The sequence below is a fragment of the Bos indicus genome, chromosome 16, assembly GCF_029378745.1.
Source record: "Bos indicus isolate NIAB-ARS_2022 breed Sahiwal x Tharparkar chromosome 16, NIAB-ARS_B.indTharparkar_mat_pri_1.0, whole genome shotgun sequence".
In the NCBI taxonomy this organism is placed as follows: Eukaryota; Metazoa; Chordata; class Mammalia; order Artiodactyla; family Bovidae; genus Bos; species Bos indicus.
In genome coordinates this window covers 4,348,623-4,367,408 of record NC_091775.1, presented here as the reverse complement: position 1 = coordinate 4,367,408, position 18,786 = coordinate 4,348,623, and the positions used below count along the sequence as shown (strand labels likewise).

General features: G+C 53.1%; 1 protein-coding gene across 1 annotated transcript in view; it reads right to left on the bottom strand.

Moving 5' to 3' along the window:
* The window catches only part of RASSF5 (Ras association domain family member 5), a 73,505-nt gene extending 55,376 nt beyond the window's left edge, over positions 1-18,129 (bottom strand). The window contains exon 1 of the mRNA XM_019976771.2: positions 17,601-18,129. Within this exon, the coding sequence (XP_019832330.2) occupies positions 17,601-18,072 (472 nt within the window). The 5' untranslated portion in view covers positions 18,073-18,129. The remainder of the gene's footprint in view (positions 1-17,600) is intronic.
* Positions 18,130-18,786: the final 657 nt, after the last annotated feature.

Here is an 18,786-nt window from a genome sequence, read left to right as displayed (position 1 = left end):
AAAGGCAAAACGTTCTGCTGAGTTGTTACTCAGGAGCCAAAGCAGATATTGACAATTCTTCCCCGGGGCCTTGGTCCCTGGGTCTAACGGGGCAGTTGCTCATTCCCTGAGCCTGGCTTCTCAGTGGTCACACAGAGGGTCACAGTTTCAGGCAGGCTCGGCGTGTCCCCTGCACCCTCTTCCCCAACTTGGGACCCAGGCCGGCCTGCAGAGGCACGATCGCGTCCCACGTGGGTGGGTGTGGGTGGGTGTGCCTCTTGGGCGGGCCCATTATTCATCTGTCTCTGACATAAGCACACATCCCTAGGCTGAAAGGGCAGGCGCTGTGGTCAGACCAGGCCAAGTGTGTTGGGTGGGGGTGTTCTGGGAGGCGCCCGTGGAGGGGGTGGGGGCAGGACGGTTCACGGCGAGTTCAGATGGAAGGTGCAGGGAGCAAGAGGGGTCAGGCAGTACCCGCCCCGGGCCAGCGAGCCAGGGGCCGGGGCCTGAGCCCAGGGCAGCTGTCTGTGTGGTCTGTTCCATGTCACTTAGCTCTTTGGGGGTGCTGCACCCTGAAGCGTTCCCTCCATCCTGCCTTCTGCGGATGTGTGCACGTGTGTTCATGCTGCGTCGCTTCAGTCGTGTCTGACTCTCTGCTACCCCGTGGACTGCAGCCCTCCAGGCTCCACTGTCTGTAGGATCCTCCAGGCAAGAACACTGGAGCAGGTAGACAGGGGATCTTCCCAACCCACGGATTGAACCTGCATCTCTTGCATTGGCAGGCAGCTACTTTACCACTAGTGACACCTGGGAAGCCCTGTGTGGAAGTGTATATATGTTTAAATTATAAACAAGGTTGAATCCGCTTTTGACAATTCACGCCTCATGTTTAGATCGCGTTAACTAACTCCCTGCCAGGACTATGCTAGAACTCTCCCTCCTGTCAACTCTGTCCCCACCCCCTGATTTTCACTGTATCACATTATTTACACTTCCAATGTTTACAATATTTACATTCTGTCATAAGTATAATGATCACACAGTTATCTAAAATTAACTCCACCTTTAAACTGATTCAGTCTTTTTACAACAGCAAAACTATTTTGAATTTTAATCAATCTTTCGGTGGACTGAAATTTTTGGTATTATATTTTATATGCATTATGTTTGCCAATGATGCTTCAAGCATTTTAAAGAGATGTGCCCTGTAATGACACCCCACTCCAGTACTCTTGCCTGGAAAATCCCATGGACGGAGGACCCTGGAAGGCTGCAGTCCATGGGGTCGCTAAGAGTCAGACACGACTGAGCGACTTCACTTTGACTTTTCACTTTCATGCCTTGGAGAAGGAAATGGCAACCCACTCCAGTGTTCTTGCCTGGAGAACCCCAGGGACGGGGGAGCCTGGTGGGCTGCTGTCTATGGGGTCACACAGAGTCGGACACGACTGAAGTGACTTAGCAGCAGCAGCAGCCCTATTTTATTGGACTTTTCATGCTGTGGTATTGGGGTCTTATGCACAAAAAGGATGATCAGGAGGAAACGCAGATGGAGAAGACAGAGGCAGGCGAGTCTGCAGGCCCTCAGTGCAACGGCACAGAGCATCTCTGAAAATGCCCCCTTGGCCAATCATTGCAGGAGGCCACAGACTTTGGTAAAATGTACAAGTAAATGACACGAGGTGGGAAAGCCAAATGAACCTCATTTCTCACAACTCTGTAGGAGGCTTGTCATCTGGACCGTCTGACATCACATCCAAAAACGGCCAAGTTGAATTTGGGGTGTGGCCATGCAGAAGAAGTGCAAAGACACGGCACAATGGTTTTTTTTTTTTTTCTTATTCCAACCATTTTTTATTCATAACTAAGTTTGGAAAACAAAGCTATAGGATCTCTTGTATCTATTTGGATATATGTATATCTCAGTGTGTGTCTTTGTTTTTTTTGACAATGGTTTTTTTTTAACGACACCATTTTTGATCCGTGACAATTAAAGTACACGCACCCATCAGGACGCACACACTCCAAGAGACAGAGGTAAACCTTTTTATGACAAGCATGTCTGCTGTCTTTCTACATCTACCTAATTACTCGTCAGTTTTCCACATGTGCACGCATGCGTCCATTCAACAAGTATTTACTGGGGGAGGGACTGGGGGCAGGAGGAGAAGGGGACGACAGAGGATGAGATGTCTGGATGGCACCACTGACTCGATAGACGTGAGTCTCAGTGAACTCCGGGAGTTGGTGATGGACAGGGAGGCCTGGCGTGCTGCGATTCATGGGGTCGCAAAGAGTCGGACATGACTGAGCAACTGATCTGATCTGATCTGATACCAAGGTTCAGTATTGTTCCAAAGGACAGCTGGTTTTATCCAAAAACTTGTGTAAAAGGAAAAGTATATATATATACATATATATATATACATACACACACACACACATACATATAAAGATATAAAAGGAGTATCAGTTCAGTCGCTCAGTTGTGTCCGACTCTTTGCGACCCCATGAATTGCAGCATGCCAGGCCTCCCTGTCCATCACCATCTCCCAGAGTTCACTCAAACTCACGTCTATCGAGTCAAAGGAGTGTATATATATATATATATATATATATAACTTTGACTATATACACATATATTTTTAATACAGGTATTAATCCTGTTTTGATTGTCATCACAGGAAAAGATAAATCTTATTTCCAAAGCACTTAAAACAATTTTTTTTTTTTAAAACACTGTAGACAGCAAAAGGAAAGAACAAAATAATGCAATTCATAGCAACATGGATGGATCTAGAGATTGTCACACTGAATGAAATAAGTCAGACACAGACAAATGTCATATGATATCACTTACAGGTAGAATCTAAAACAATGGTACAGAGGAACCTATTTACAAAACAGAGAGTCACAGATGTAGAAAACGAACATGGTTACCAGGGAGGGAGCCAGGGGTGGGGCAAGAGGGATAAATCGGGAGACTGGGACTGACGTGTACAGACTGTCATCCGTGAGAGAGAATTGGCACTTCCCTGCTGGTCCGGTGGCTAAGGCCCCACGCTCCAAGTGCAGGGCGCCCCGGCTTCGATCCCTTGGGGGAGGAGCTGGATCCCTCATGCTGCAACTAAGACTCAGTGGAGCCAGATAAATAAATAAGTAAAATGTTTTAAAAAATACATAATTAATAAGGACCTCCTGATTAGCACAGAGAACTCTTCTCAATACTCTGTAATGACCTATACGGGAAAAGAATTTAAAAAAGAGTGGAGTGGAAATACGTATAACTGATTCACTGTGCTTTACAGCAGAAACTAATACAACATTCTAAACCAACCGTACTCCAATAAAATGTTTTTATAAAAATACCACTGTGGATAGCTGGGTTTAAGGTGATTTAAGAAACGGCAAGAAGCCCACGAAAACTAAAGCCAGTGTGGAGCTGCCGATGCCGTCTCAGCTCTAGGCAGCTCAGAAGGGGCCTCTGCTTCCTCCAGGCATGTGTCACTCCACTCTGGGTGTAGGAGAGACAAAGCAGGTGGGGTCCCCCCTCCAGGGCTCAGGGTCCCCCGCCCCATCCCTGGGGCACGAGGAGGAGCCTGGGCAGCTGGGAGAGAGAGTGCGTGGGCCCAGCAGCCAGGGGCAGAGGTAACAGGGAGGAGTTTGAGAGGTTTCTTGGTTTTTTGCTTTTGTTTTTAAAGCAGATACCACCTCTGAGAAGAGGAAAAAGGTCACCTCATCTCTTGCTAAGCTTGAGTATATTTTTGGTAGTGTTCCACAGACCCCAGAGATAAGGGCAGCCAAAGAGCTTCGCAAGAAGCCATGCCTCGTCCTCGGCAGGCCGCAGGGCAGGGGTTGAAGCTTCAACAGGTGTGCAGGTGTGAAAGCACGCGAAGGTGTCTGCACACAGGCATGCCTGATCTGAGCACTGGGAGGTCATGGGAGGCCAGGAGCAGAGAGGTTTGCCCTCACGGGACAGCCAGCCTGCGGCAGCCAACTGATATTTCCACACCTGCTCTGATGTCATCTGATTTCAGAGTGCCAGTCACCAACCGAACAGCGACCAACTGGGCGAAGGGAGACTTTTGCAGGAGGAGAAAAGTAAATAGATTATGTCTGAAGCCCTCTCTGCAGGAGACACACAATGCCTTCTTTATAGCTGTAGTCCTGTAGCCAAGACCACCGGAGACTTCTGGAGAGAGCCGGATCTGCGTCCCTCTGACCCCTGAGCACTCTTTTATAATGATCTATGACTTGCTCCTTGGCAACATACTTGCTCCGCTTCTACGGATGCCCAGTGGGCTAATCTAGCCCTGTCTGTTAATTAAGTGGTACGATAAATTCAGTGATCAGAATTTTTCCAGAGAAGGTGTTTTAGAGTTTCATGGCCCTCCTCTACTTCTGCCTGGGTAAATCTTCAAACCCTGTCTCTTTCAGGAAGATGTGAGCGGCCCACCTTGGCCCAGGTAGGAGGGAAGGGCAGACTCTGTGCTGGAGGCTGGTACCGATGACCCAGGGTGAGTCACTGCTAAAAGTCTCTCTGGGGGCAGCTGCCATTGAGGGCCTGCTGTGTGACCAGCATCATGTCAGCTGGTCTCTGCTGAGGTCATGTTTAAGCCATGTAACACCAGCTGGAGGTGGGGATTCTTGGCTCCATTTAATGCTGAGGAAAACTGAGGCTCACAGAGGTTACTCTGTACAAGGAAGGCCCTCCCACTCGGCCTCCAAGGTCCAGATTCAACTGGGCCTGCCTCACGAATAGATCTAGAGGTTATCTTATTGTACTAATCAAAGCAAGTCAAAAAAAGACAGATGCCATATGATATCATTTATATGTGGAATCTAAAACATGACAGGAACTAATACACCTATGAAACAGAAACAGGCATGCAAATACAGAGAACAGACTTGTTCCCAAATGGGAGGAACGGTGTGGGAGGGAAGGACAGATGAGAGTTTGGGGCAAGCAGGTACAAACCGTTATGCACAGGATGGATAAATAACAGGTCCTACTGTACAGCACAGGGAACTATACTCACTCTCCTGTGACAAACTAACGGAAAATAACATGTATATATATGTGTGTGCGTGTATAATTGAGTCACTTTGCTGTACAGCAGAAACTAAACACAACATTATAAATCAACTGTACTTCAATAAGCTTAAAACAAAGCTGGCCTGGCTCCAAGCCCCTTCCCTTCAATGCTACGTTACAGGTCGCTCTCGGAGCTGCAGTCCGCCGCCCACAGCCTACCACCCCGCTGTCTCTGCGCGTCCTGCTCGCCCCTCCTCTTCCAGTCAATCTGCCCAAATGCTGACACAAGTCGAACGAGCCGTCGCTGCAGGGCCGTATCTGCCCTGACCTCAATGCTTGCCACTCCAGGCCTGATTGATTCCATTAAATCTATAACTCTTTGGGCTGAAGAGCAAAGGAGCAAGGAAACGCTCTGTTGAACAATTCTTAAGGGCGGGTGGATGGGAAGAGGGTGGATAGAAGACATGACTGAACATTTAAATTGAGGAGCTCAGTCTTCAGCCGTCCTCTCTATGAGGGTCAGTGTGTGTTAGGCTATTGATGAGGATAGATTATTTAGGCTGGCTGAACAGTATTTGTCTCCAGATAGGGATTAAGATCTAGGGAATTAAAATTCTCACTTTTTAAGCCGTAAAACTGTAATCAGGAAAATCAGATTTTCCAGAGTTAAGGTTGTATGATCTTCTAAAGGCTTTCACACATTGAGCTCAGAGATGATCTTTCAGTTTAGTTCTGCCCCTAAGGCTCGGTGTTGTCACCGACCCAGATGCCTACCTGGGCCTGAATGTGTGAGAGAACAGCACGGAGACAAAGGGGAAAGCTTACGGGTACCAAAGAGCCAGCCGTCAAAGAGAGGCCGCTAGAGGCCAGGAAGATGAGCAGAGCCCGTCAGGGAGGGGTTTCTGGCCTGAGCGCGCGGCTCTGACCCTCAGCCAGGGGCCTGACTTCTGTGGGCCCTCTCATCTGTGAGACAGAATCACCGCTTTCCCACCCTCACCATGTAGAGGTCTACAGGGGACGGAATCAATGATATTTAAAACACACAAATGAAAAACCCAGATAAACACAAATCCCTTGGATCTCTAGCAGAAGAGTGCTGCAGAAATGCAAGACAGAGTAACCAGTCTGCTCCAGCAGGGAGAAGGTTGGACCGGAAGGCAGGAGTCCAGTCCCAGTCCTGGACCGGCCACCTTTGTTTGAAAAAAAAAAAAAAAAAAAGGAGTCGATGACCTCTGATTCCAGGAAACTTTGGATTGCTAGTCTATCCTCCTCATCTTCCACTTACCCACTCCGTCCCGTTTCCCTTCCCCAGCGAGGACTGCACTTACCCCGGTTCGTGCTGTGGGAGGAGGCTGCAGCCTAGTCACGGCAGGGCTGGGCTCCTGTCCAGCCATGTTCTGCCCGGCAGCCCCCAGCCCCCGACAGGCACCCCCACTAACCGTGCAGGTGAGAAGGCTTGGCTACGTCATTTCACTGCTCCAGGGGCCTGAGAAGGCCAACTCAGGAGCTTGGCAAGGTGTGATGCCCCTGGGAGCCACAGGATGCCCAGAAGTGGAAAAGAGGGGTCACTCAAGATGCCCATCTGTATTCCATCCACTCAGGGACTGGATTGGGGTGACTGCTTGGCCCTCATGCTCAGGCAAGGAAAAGCTGCTAAAACCCACAGCCAACCTGGGCTTCTGAAGTCCCACCTAGACCTGGCAGGTCGGCAGCACATGAGTGTTGGTCCCGGGGAGTCAGGAGGGACAAGGAGGGGTGCTGAGTTCAGCATGAAATACCAGGCGGCCAGGGGCTCCCTCATGGCCTGCCCCATGGAGAAGGCTGCTAGTCTGGCCACCCGACCCCCGAACACCCCCAGCTGGAGTGACCCGGACCTACCTCGAGCCAGCTGGGCATTGGGGCGGAGCCCAGGGAGGGCCTGGGGCTTTAGAGACCTCCAGTGGCCCTTGGGGAGCCTGTGGAAGAGGCGCTGAAGTTGCGAGGTGATGGTTCCGAAGCAGGTAGAGGCTGCTTCCTCCACCCGGCCCTCTGTCATCCTGCTGGGCTGAGGGGGGATCACTAGCTTCTCTCCAGGCCTGGCGTCAGGCACAGTGTGACGAAGTGGAGAGCCGCTGGCCCAGGAGGACTCCAGGCCTTGTGCGAGCCAGGCTTTGCTGCAATCAGCCCAGCCTCCCTGCTCCTCCGAAGGCAGGCCAGGGCACTGGGGACCCTGGGGCAGCACCAGCCCAGCAGGACGGATGCCTTCTTCCCAGCTCAGGTCCCATCCCCTCCACCTCCCCCCAGCGGAAAACTTTCTATTCCTGGGGCTTTTAGCTTGATAAGATAAACATGCCCCCAAACAGGCTGCAGAAAGGGCCCGCCCTGGGCCTCGCTTCTCAGGAGTGCCTGGGAGTCTGAGAAATCAACATCTCCAAAGTTTCAGCAGATGACAGGAGTGATCAGTTACCTCACGCAGGTGCCCAGCCCAGGAACTCGTTAATGGATCTCTTTGGGGATGTTGGATTAATAATGCTTTACCAGCTGCACAGTTTCCTAAGGGACAACCAGCTAATTCACATCCTCCCAGGCCCAGCCTGGTGTGGGGGAAGAGCTCTCAGCCACCAGGGCCCCTAGGAAGCGGTGTTGCCTTAAGAGGGTCAGACCACTTATCTGAGAGCAAATACCCCAGCAGAGAAGAGGCGACAGAAGTCGGAGGGAGAAAGAGAACAGAGTCTCCCATGAAGAGGCAGAGGCTTCCCAGGCGGTGCTAGTGGTAAAGAACCTGTCTGCCAATGCAGGAGAGCTAAGAGACTCGGGTTCGACCCCTGGGTGGAGAAGGCCCCCTGGAGAAGGAAACGGCAACCCACTCAAGTATCCTTGCCTGGAGAATCCCGTGGACAGAGGGGCCTGGAGGGCTACAGTCCATGGGGCTGCAGAGTCGGACACGACTGAGCGACTGAGCAGGCACACACACATGCGTGGAGAGGCAGAGCTGTTGTTTTCTTGCCCTAACATGGGGTTCACAGGGTGTCCCCTCAACATGACTCACAGAAGCACCCGAGTCCTGGGGGGGAAGTCCCCACACAGGCTGTCACCTGGGTGAGGTGGGCGATGAGCGGTGGCAGAACCTTCTAGGAATATCAGGGAGAGGGATCCTGCTTCTGCGCTGCCCAGAGACTCCAGAACTCACCCACCGGCCGCTGACAGGGCCCCGCTTCACATGGAGGGGGGAGCTGTCCTCCAACCAGAGGAGAGTGACCCCAGAGGACCAAGGAAGCTGCATTTACACCTCTGTGGGCTGAGTCCAGAAAGGGAACGTTCACGAGTTCAGCTGGGAGTCCTGTGGGCCCTCGTGCAGCCTCCAACCTACTTCCACCCCTTTATGCTGTGGTTCTTCCCCAGGCCACAGAGAATGCTGAGTGGCATCGTATCCTAGAGGCAAGGTCCTCCAGCCACTGAGAGGAGAAAATGGTAGAATAAACCTAAATGGCACATGACCTTCCAAATCGCCCCCCTGACCACCTGCCCCCTCACAGGAGCTCTGGCCAGGAGGACCCAGCTGGACTACCCCTCCCTGCTGAGGCCCTTGGCACTGGGTGTAGGAACCATAAAACACACAGTTTATAAGTCATGTATTTAATACAGAGATGTCCCCAAAGGCCCCCTTCCGCGGGCTGGGACACTGGTTCTTTCTCCCTAATGCTTCCTCGTGGGGGACTGCTAATGGTCTTTTTTGTGATCCTCTAGTTTACCCAGCAGCTTCCCTGGTGGCTCAGTGGTGAAGAATCCACCTGTCAGGGCAGGAGACCTGGGTTCGATCCCTGGGTCGGGAAGATCCCCTGGAGAAGGGAATAGCTGCCCACTCCAGTATTCTTGCTGATGGACAGAGGAACCTGGTGGACTATATATAGTCCATGGGGTTGCAAAAGAGTCAGACACAATAGCGACTAAACAACAAGTTTACCCAGCTCTGCACAGACAAGACTCACAGGTGAGTCCAGGTCTTGAGATGATACCAGCTCACCGTGCGAGGTTCCTGGCCCCACTGGGACATAAGATCTTCACAAGGACCCAGGCTTTCCTGCCTGGCTAAGGACAGACAAGGGTGGCATTCCCATTCTCATGCTCAGAGAAGAGGACAGGCACATGCGGGGGAATTTTAAATCGTGAGTCATGTGTCATGGGGGAAAATCCCTCCTGAATGCCCCACTTGGGCTTGAGGAGGCACTGATCTCACTTCCCTTCTTCCTCATCACAGAGATGTTGTGTGGACAGGTTAAGTCATTGGGGAAGCCAGCAGGAAAGAACTGGCTGAGAAGCCAGACAGGGCTTTGGAAGGTTCTAGAATCCTTACTCCTGATCTTTTGAAAACTTGGGATAGGTTTTCTACTGTAGGAATATTTTAGGAGGAGCACAATGACCTCTTGCTGCCCCAACATCTAAGCACTGACCCTCTGACCATGCTGAAGAGTCCAGCCAAGGCCAACATAATTTGAAGAAACACCTTTAACCATCCTACATGCTGGGGTTGCAATAAATTCTCACCGTGATATACCCTGTGTATAAAAAGGTCCTTCCAGATGGCTTTAAAAAACTTTCATCACTAGAAGAGACATTTACATTTACATTATGCGCAACCTCTTTTTTCTAAAAACTCTCAAGTTACATCTGGAGTCTTTTGTTCCATTTGAATAATAAGGCATCTCTGAGTTTTCTTTGGATTTTTAATACTTTCCTCAGTTGCAGAAAGGACATAATTGTTTAAACAGAAACCACAAAGCCTCCAGCTTCCATTTAACTTAGATGGAAAAAACAGCTTCCTTCAAGTCAGCAAGGAAAGTAAGTGATGACACCCAAATATGAGCCTGACCTGGAGACACACTCTCAGAGTTGGAGTAGGGGGCGGGGGGGGGGGAGGGGGCTTTTTGCTGTCCCCAACTCAGCCACACCATTGCCAGGGACAGGGAGGAGGCCCACGATACAAACCTCAGTTTATTTTCCAGTCCCAATCCAACTCTTCTTCCCATCGTTGCCCCCTCTGAGACACAACCTAATTTCTCTTTGCTCCTGTGTCATGAACTCTGCCCCTGGGTCACAGCAAGGAGGATCTTTTCTGTTCCAGGAAAAGTCTTTAACCTGCATTTCCACGCCCACTCCCTACACACACCTAACACCAGTGAGGTGGGGGTGGGGACAGACACACTTCTTCCTTTTATCTTGAGATTGAAGAAAAACTTCACCTTTTGTTTTAGGACCTCATGATTTACACATACTGAAAATCTATTTAGAAACCAAAGCCTGAGAACAGGCTGAAGGGCCGCCAGCTCGCAACTGTCCGGGACCCGACGGATCCTCTAGCTTGGACAGGGCTTACCCACCCCTTGGCTCACCCCTCTCTGTTTCTGTATCTCTTTTTATGGACATTTCAGCATTTGTTGGCAGGTGAATGAGGAAGCTCCACTAACTGGCGTGTTCAGTGACATTAGCTCACAGGGCAAAATGCTGCCTGTGCTGGGTTCTGGTGCTAACCCTCTGGGTCATCAGAGAAGCCATTGACTCTGGATGCTGGGTCTCCTGGTCTGTGAGATGACCATGATCCAACCAGCCCTGCCTGCCTCTCAAGGGCGCTGCTGGGCCCAGCAGAGCCAGTAGGCAAGAAGACACTTTAGATCCAGCCAAGGCATCTCTGAGATAAAACTGGTCTCTGCTCCCATAGTTCCTTGGCCATTCTCAGTACTTTCTTCTTTCCCATGAATATCTCCATCTTTGTAGACTCACAGAATACCAATTTGCATCTTCAGCAAATATGACGCTTCTTTCCCAGATCTGGCATCCGGGAGAATCAAAACATAAAAGGATAAAGAAAAAAAAAAAACCAAAATGGGCAAAGAACATCACTCTTCTTTCAGGCCTGACTTTTGCGGACCTGTGGTTTGATTTATGAAAGGTACACAGAAGCCAAGTTTTCATGTTTTAGCAGCCCTAAGCCAGCAGCCACTGCAGACGTCTGAGTAAGATCTGCTCCGCCCTGGAAATGTTTGTTCAAGAAGCAGGGAGGGGGAGCAGAAGGTGGCTTGTAGGCCCTTCGCTGAACAGCAAATACGACCCAGCCTCGCTGTGGTCACAGGCGAGAAACATACCCGGCTACCAGCCTGCCCGTCCGCCCAGCGACACATGGGAACTGCTTGAACTTTTCAACACCACCTTCTTCCCAACCCTCGACACAACATTGGCTTGTGCCCCCTGCACCCCGCCGATGCCCTGGATGAGGCCAGGGGAATGGGGTGAGCCGGAAAACCCTGAAGAACATCGGGGGGCGCTACAGCAGTCAGGGCTCACAGGACAGAGCGCTCTCCACCAGGAAGTTGGGCACGGGGCTGCCGTGCCAGGACAGACCTGCTGCTCTCCCCGCTTCCTCTCCAAACAAGGCAAACGAGAGCCCAGCATCACAGCTTCCCTGTGGGTACATCTCTCAAGAATGCTCTCCGCACCAGGAGCCACAGGCAGGCTCCAACAGGCCCTGCGTGAACCTGCCGGCCACGGCAGCCAACACCCCAGAGCGGAGGGCTCCCAGACTCCGCCAGGCTCTGCCCACATCGGCAGGGTGCAGGGGCCCTTCAGGAACACCCAGGATCACCTCCTGGGTCCAGGTCAAGACGGTGCTGACCTTGGGGGAGCACTCCTGTGAGTCTTCCCCGGCACCAATTGTACTCCACTTCTACCAGGGGACTGAGCCTGCCGTCATCACCTCGTCCCCCGAAAGCCGGCCCAGCACCCCTCCCAGCCCTGAGATCCAGCCCGGAACATGTATGGAGAAGCTGCCAAAACTCTTGGAGAAAAACCGAAAGTGACTAAAGGCATAGCCATCTCCAGGGTCAGGGCCGGCCTTGCCAGCATCAGCTGCCTGCAGCACTTCCCGACCCAGCCAGGGGACAGCGACCAGGCCCCGGAGGGCGGCGGGGGTGGCGGGGCGGGGTGAGGCCCTCTGAGAGGCAGGAAGCCTCCCCCACGGGCTCGGCAGGACCACAGGGCGGGTACTGATGGAAGCCGGCGACGGGGAGGGATGTCCCCTCTGCATGCTCTGCACACCCACAAATACCTGCCCAAGGGTACTCACCATGTCATCAGAGGACGGCAACCAGGAAGGGCCTCTTATGAGGCCAGCTTCCTCAGCAGCCTCCACAGCGCCTCAGCAGGCGGGGCCAGAGCAGAACGCAGCTCCTTCCCGGGGAGACTGCGGGCTGAGGGGTGGGGATCGGGAGCGCCCCGCGGGAGAGCCCTGGGGAGGCAGGGGCTGGGATGCCCCCATGGGCAGCGGCAAGAGGTCCCCCAGATGCTGGGTGTGGACCAAAGGCAGGAAATTGCGTTACAGCCTGAGCTGGTGCAGGCCACCTTCAAGGCAGGTCGGCTTTGCTCCGCATGAGGCTCTAAGCTCCCCTGCCCCTGCCAGATGGACGGGCGCCTCCTTCTCTCCATCCGAGACCCCAGCAGAAGCCTCCCTGCATCCTGACCTCGTGAATCTGCTCTGGGATGAATGTGGATGCAGCAGGCAAAGGCTGTAGGCTCCTCAGAGAAAAGGCACTGTGGACCCGTGAAGAATTCCTCCAGCGTGTATCACTCTTAGAGCCGCGCCGGGCCTGCCCTGAGTCTCAGCCACTCTCTGAGCCCCTGGGTCCTGCCTCCAGGGACTGCAGTCAGCTTCCCGGGGCTACAGGGTCCCCTCAGCAGCCAGGCAGAGCTGGGGGCTCTCTTTCCCCTGCCCTACAAAGCCTATCTGCCAGGCTTGGCGCCCGCTGAATTCACTGGTAAACTCGGGGAGAAAAGAGAGGATCCCGGATCAAGCCCACAAAGCTGAGGGGAGATGTCAATTCACTTCCCCCCAATAACTCTGCAGGATCAGCCAGAGAACACACACGTTCATTACCAAGTCTAATTAGGCTGGCAGACAAGTGGCATTAATCATTTTTGACTGTACCTGGGATTCAAGCCCCTCTTACTCCATAATCAGAAAATTTTATGCTCTGATGGATAAGGGGAAAAAATTAAACCCACATTTAATCCTTTCACTTTCATTTTGTGAAAATACAGGAAGCAGGGAGGAGAAACAGAGAGCAGCAGCTTGGGGGCCTCAAATGGCCTCTCTCAAGGCGTCCAGGTCCTTCCTCTGCCCTCCCATGTCCCCCAGCCCTCCACCAGGACTCTCCCCAAGGAAAAACCCCAATCAGAGCCAGAAGCAGAGGAGGGAAGGGAGGTGGGGGATTCCACTATCTCTAACAACGAAACGTCCATTTCAGGGCTTAATTTTCCTAACCTCGAAGGCCAAGCATGGGCCTGAATTAATGAAAATACTTTAAGCCACATACTTCAGTGTGACCAGGTGTCCTGGACAAATAAAACACTTTCTAAGTGCCCCAGGTTCCTGGGCCTGCTACAGAGAGACTCAATGTCCGTGTCCCAGTAACCTCTTCTGCAAAGAACCCAAGAGAGGGGCTGGGTCTGTGGGACTCTGTGGCTGTCACATGGGGGTCCACTCTGTGCAGAGAGGTGGGTTAAGCCCGACCACTGATGCTGTGATGAGACAGAGCTAGCAAGGCTCGACAAGGGGCTCTCACCCAGGAGGTCCCTGTTCCCGTGCCAGCAGACTCCACGGCAAACACCTCGCACTCCCACCATAAAACAGGTCTCCCACAGGAGGGGGAGGTCAGGATGGTAAGCTCCAGGGCCCCCCTTCACCCTGTAACCCCTACCACATAACCCTTTACAGCTCTGAACACACCCCTCCAGGGAGGACCCGCTCCACTAGTAACGTGCACGGCATGTCCAAGTATCCCTCTCTCAGTGTTGAGTTGAACTTAGCTTTTCCCATTTTCCAGACCATTTCCTATTCCAAGATGGCTAATGCATCCACCAAACGAGATAAAAGGTTAACCCCGAGTTCCTTCTGTAGAAGAAAGGGTCTACAACCTGCAAGGGACATTCCCTGAGAATAAAGGCAGTCCGTGAGAGTTCCAAGGGTTGTGTGCTATTGACCATTCCCTTTTGGAATGCTGGAAACGGATTCTCACCACGGCCACTGTCCCCCACCCCCAGACACACACACACATGACTTCATATAATCTACCTCTCTCTCTCCCTCCCAGTCCCCACCAGATTTCCTTCTCTATCTAATAAACACGAGTTCTTTAATCCTAGAAATGAATATCAACTTTGAACGTCTCCTGTTGGCAAATCCAGCATTAACCAGAGCTCCGTTACAGTCCTTGAAGTAGGGATAAGCTTGAGATAGAGGAATTTTCACTGAAAAGGCAGTGGGGAGACAGTTTTCTAAAAGCTTCCCTTATTAAAAGCCCGTTTTGCCAACACAGCTCCCACCCAGTGTCAACCTCCTGCTGAGACAGATGTCATTTACACACCCGCTGTCCCTCCGCGTGTTTCCAAGAGCTGGGAGATTTAATAGTAAAACAGACGACTGCCTTTATCAGGCACGAGACTGTGCTCTGTGCTGGGGACAAGTGGTGCAAATGCCAGGTGCCAGGGTCCCGATGACCTCGAGGCCACCAACACGCCGTGAGGATGCCCACAGCAGGCAGGAGTGGCCCTGCCCCGCCTGTGCTGCACGGGGCACCCTCTTCCCGCCTCAGCTCAGCAACCGAGCAGAGCTGGAAAACGGCTCTCACTGTTCGGAAAGGTGATCCTAAGAAGTGCCGGGAGCCCAGGCAAATTGTTACAGCCGCTGGATGGGAGGGGATAATAATAACATTCATACTGCCCTAAATGTTTAAGTTGCCTTCTACCAGGCACTGTTCTAAGCCCTTTCCATATATTAATTCATTAAATTCTCACATGAACACAATTGAGAAGGTAATGCTATCATCTCAATTTTTTAAAACACAGAAGAGGAACACAGAGGTACCCAGGGTCACACAGAGACTAATTGGCAACATCAGGATTCAAACCTAGGTCTTCTGGTTCCAGGCTGTTCTCTTAGGCACTGCAGAGTACTGCCTTTCAAAAGTCATGTTTCTGACCCTTGCTTTTTAAAACAAAGATAAAACAAACCCACCCCACCATGGAATTAGAACTTCAGTTGAAAGAAAGATGATTGGTGAGTTTGGCCTGCCAGCCATCAGAACATTTCTCAACTGTTTCCATCAGGCTACAAGTCCACAATCAGTTAAATATTAATAATGACAAACAGAGGCTCCTCTCTGTAGTCCCTTGATTCCAACTCTGCTCCCTCTCCGGTGTTCAGACATCCCTGGTTGGTACTAACCCACCTAGCTGAGGGCTACTAAGTCACACAGAAATCAGAGGACACGCGTATTCACCTGGGGCTTCCTTTCACAAGAAACTGTCTAATGTGAAAGTATGAAAGTGAGAGTCACTCAGTTGTGTCCCATTCTTTGAGACCCCATGGAATTCTCCAGGCCAAAATACTGGAGTGGGTAGCCTTTCCCTTCTCCAGGGGATCTTTCCAACCCAGAGATCGAACCCAGGTCTACCGCATTGCAGGCAGATTCTTTACCAGCTGAGCTACAAGGGAAGCTCTGCATAAATTCATTTAATCATGGAGTATCATGCATATACACAAATAAACACACAGACACCATTACCAACAACAACCCCGCCAGTCGTAAAACTATATGCCAAATGTTCAACAATTGATACAGTCCTCCAAGTGTCTTTTTCACTCTTGCTTTTAAACTTTTCTCAGTTTTTGCCACGCTGCAAGGCATGCAATATATTAAGTTTCCCGATGAGGGATCAAACCCTGCAGTGGAAGCATGGAGTCCTAACCACTAGACCAACTGAAGGCCTCAACGTCCTAATACAAACTAGAATTCCAATGAAGCAGCTTTCCTGGGATTCCAGCACACTAAAACCCATTACAAAGAGGATATTGCCTCTCTATGTTACTGTTGGGAGGCAGTAAAGTACCCCAGGGCCCTTGAGTGGGCAAAAGCTGCAAACACATCTGTGGGAAAGTTGCATTTGATTCTACTGAAGGTCAGGGCGATTTGCCAAGTGACAGCAGCCCTCCACCCACATCACACATTTCTGTATCTATCGCCCTTTCCTTATTAATTAGCACCTGAACTGAGTTTTGATGATGGAGGGAGCAGAACCCACCCCCACCTCCCACACTCCTCTTCCGCTGGATCCTGGCTTCGAGTCTGAGCTCTGCTGCCCTGAAGCCAGCTGCAGTGGGAAGCACACCGCACAGCCTTGGCTGGGGACTGCAGAGAGGCAAGGTCAGGCTTTCGTGATGAGAGTGTAACAGTTGCTGCTGCACAATGCTGCAGCTGGATGGGAGATGGGGGCTGCTGTCATGTGGGAAGAAGCTTGGCTGAAAGATGCGACCCCAAGCCATTTCCAGAGATGCTTTCTAGAGGCTGTACCATCGTCTGCACTTTGCGCTTCAGATATTTAAACTATCTACATAAACACATAGGCACATGGGTGTGGGTATCGTCTGCCAAACATGGCAACAGCAATTATGGGGTGGGGAACAGGAAAAGAAGAAATCTATTTTTCTAGATAAATCTAATAGGGAAAAAAATCTATTTTTCTAGATAAGTCTAATAGGAAAATCTATTTTTCTAGATAACTCTAATAAGAAAAGAAGAAAAGAAACATCACTGAAGAAATATACACACCTAACTGCTGGAAGAGAAAAATAACAAACCCCCAAGAAGACCGCAAATGTGCTCAGAAAATCTATACAGTGGATGTCCAGTGTTTTATAGTCAGGCTTTGAGAAGATTCTGGCTCAGAGGAGGAGGCTGGAGGGACCTGAGAGCTCTGGGGAGGGTGAGACAGGGCAGGTAGTTGGGTAATTCTCGAGCCTGATGCCTGGTGCAGTAGCCAGTAGGAGGAAGAGGAGGAAGCAAGGCCCAGCCAAACGTCAGAGCAGAGGGCAAAGGTCCGAGGGGCCAGAGGTGGACGGCGGGAGAGGGCAGGGATCCAGGGTCACTTCACGCTCTTCTCAAGCCTCATGGCCTCTGTCCATCCAAAGCCCAACCAGGTCTCTTCCCTGTCCCCACAGGTCACCCTGGAGGAAGGGTGTACCACAGGCAGGCAGGCAGACAAAGTCATCAGCCATTACCCTAATAAGCAGGGGCCAAACGGTCATCTCAAGAATAGCCTCACAGCCCACTCTCAAGAAGCTACAAAAAAGCAAGAGAGGGCACTGGAGACCCAGGAGAATGATCTGGTAGCATCAGGCATCAACCCCAGCGTGTGTGTGTGTGTGTGTGTGTGTGTGTGTGTGTGTGTGTGTGTGTGTGTGTGTGTGTGTGTGTGTCTGTGTGTGTGTGTGCGCGCGCGCGCGCGCCCGCGCACTGGCTGTATCTGGAGAGGGGCGAGACGCGCACCTGTCAGAGGAAGAGGTGCTTGTTAAATACCGCACAAGCATACCTAAGGGCACTGAGGAGGAGAGTGTGTCCAGGGGCTACCTGCCTCGGTGAAAATCCTGGTCTCCCCTGAAGCCGGAGGGGTCAGCGCCCCCTCTCGGCTCGCCCCAGCCGGCTCGCTCGCAGCCGCTCGCGGGCAGACTGCGGTCTTCCCGCGCGCCCCAGCCCCGCCCGACCCCGACCCTCACACTTACTAGCGCAGCTCAGTGCCCGCCACCACACCTCTCGCCCGCACAGGTCGCACCAGCCGCGGCCACCCCGCAGCGCCAGTTCCACGAAGCAGTGGCCCTCGCCTCGCTCCGCCGGGACGCGGGGATCCTGCGGCTGCTCGAAGATGCTGCGCACGTCGCGGGGCCGGGGCGCGCCAGGCCGCCGCCTCAGTCTCTGCTGCAGACCAGGCCGGAGAGGGCGAGCGGGTCGGGAGGCCCGGGGCTGGGGCTCCGGGTCCCCCCGGGCGGCCCTCCCGGCACTGCGTCTCTCGTGCGCCCCGGGCGCAGTGGAGAGCGGCGCGGGGGCGCAGCGGCGCGAGGAGTGGCCCGGGGGGGGCGGCGGCGGCGGCGGCGGCAGCGGCTCGGGGTCGCTCAGGCTCTGCAGATAGTGCGGCGGTTCTGGCTCCAAGAGCAGCCGGTACGGGCGCTGCCCGATGGCCGGGGACGCCATGGCCATGCCGGGCGGCTCTCCGCGCTGGCGCTCCTCCCGAGTCCTCTTCGAGAGCGGGGCGGCCCCAGACCGGCGCGCCTTTAAAGGGACCGCAGCCTGCGGGGCGGGGCGGGGCGGGGGCGGGGAGACCTCTGAGAGGCAGGAAGGAAGACCCGAGGGAACCACCGACCGCCCGACGGGCAGGGGCGGCGGTGGGGGACGCCTGGGCGAGTGTGGATTTCGGGGTGTCTTCAGGTAGCCGGGGCAGCTGAAGGGTTGCACGTGTAAAGCTTCTTTACAGGACAACTCGGAAGAGGCATTCTGTAGGAGCCTCCTGCCTTCAGCTCTACCTCCTGGCCTCTCCCATCCTTCACCCCCAACCCCAGATTTCCACCCTCCAACCTCAGGTTCCCACGCCCCCAATCCACACCCCAACCCGCCCGGAGGAGGGAACGGGCCGGAGGGAAGGGCTTAGAAACGGAGAATGGGGGTCCAGCGAGACGTCCACCGGCTCAGAGTCGGCCCGCTGGCCTCTCGGTTTTCACGCCCACCGGAGGGATGCATCCCCCGGCCCTTCCCCTACGGCGCTCGCCGCAGTCCGCCGCCCCCGCGCGCGCCGAGCCGGGCGCAGGCAGGGGATGCCCGGCTCCGGCTCGCGGGCCCGCCGCGGCTCCGAGTCCCGTGACGGCGGGGGACGCTTCCGATGCTGATGGCAGCGGGCTGTCCGCGCGCCGCGTTCAC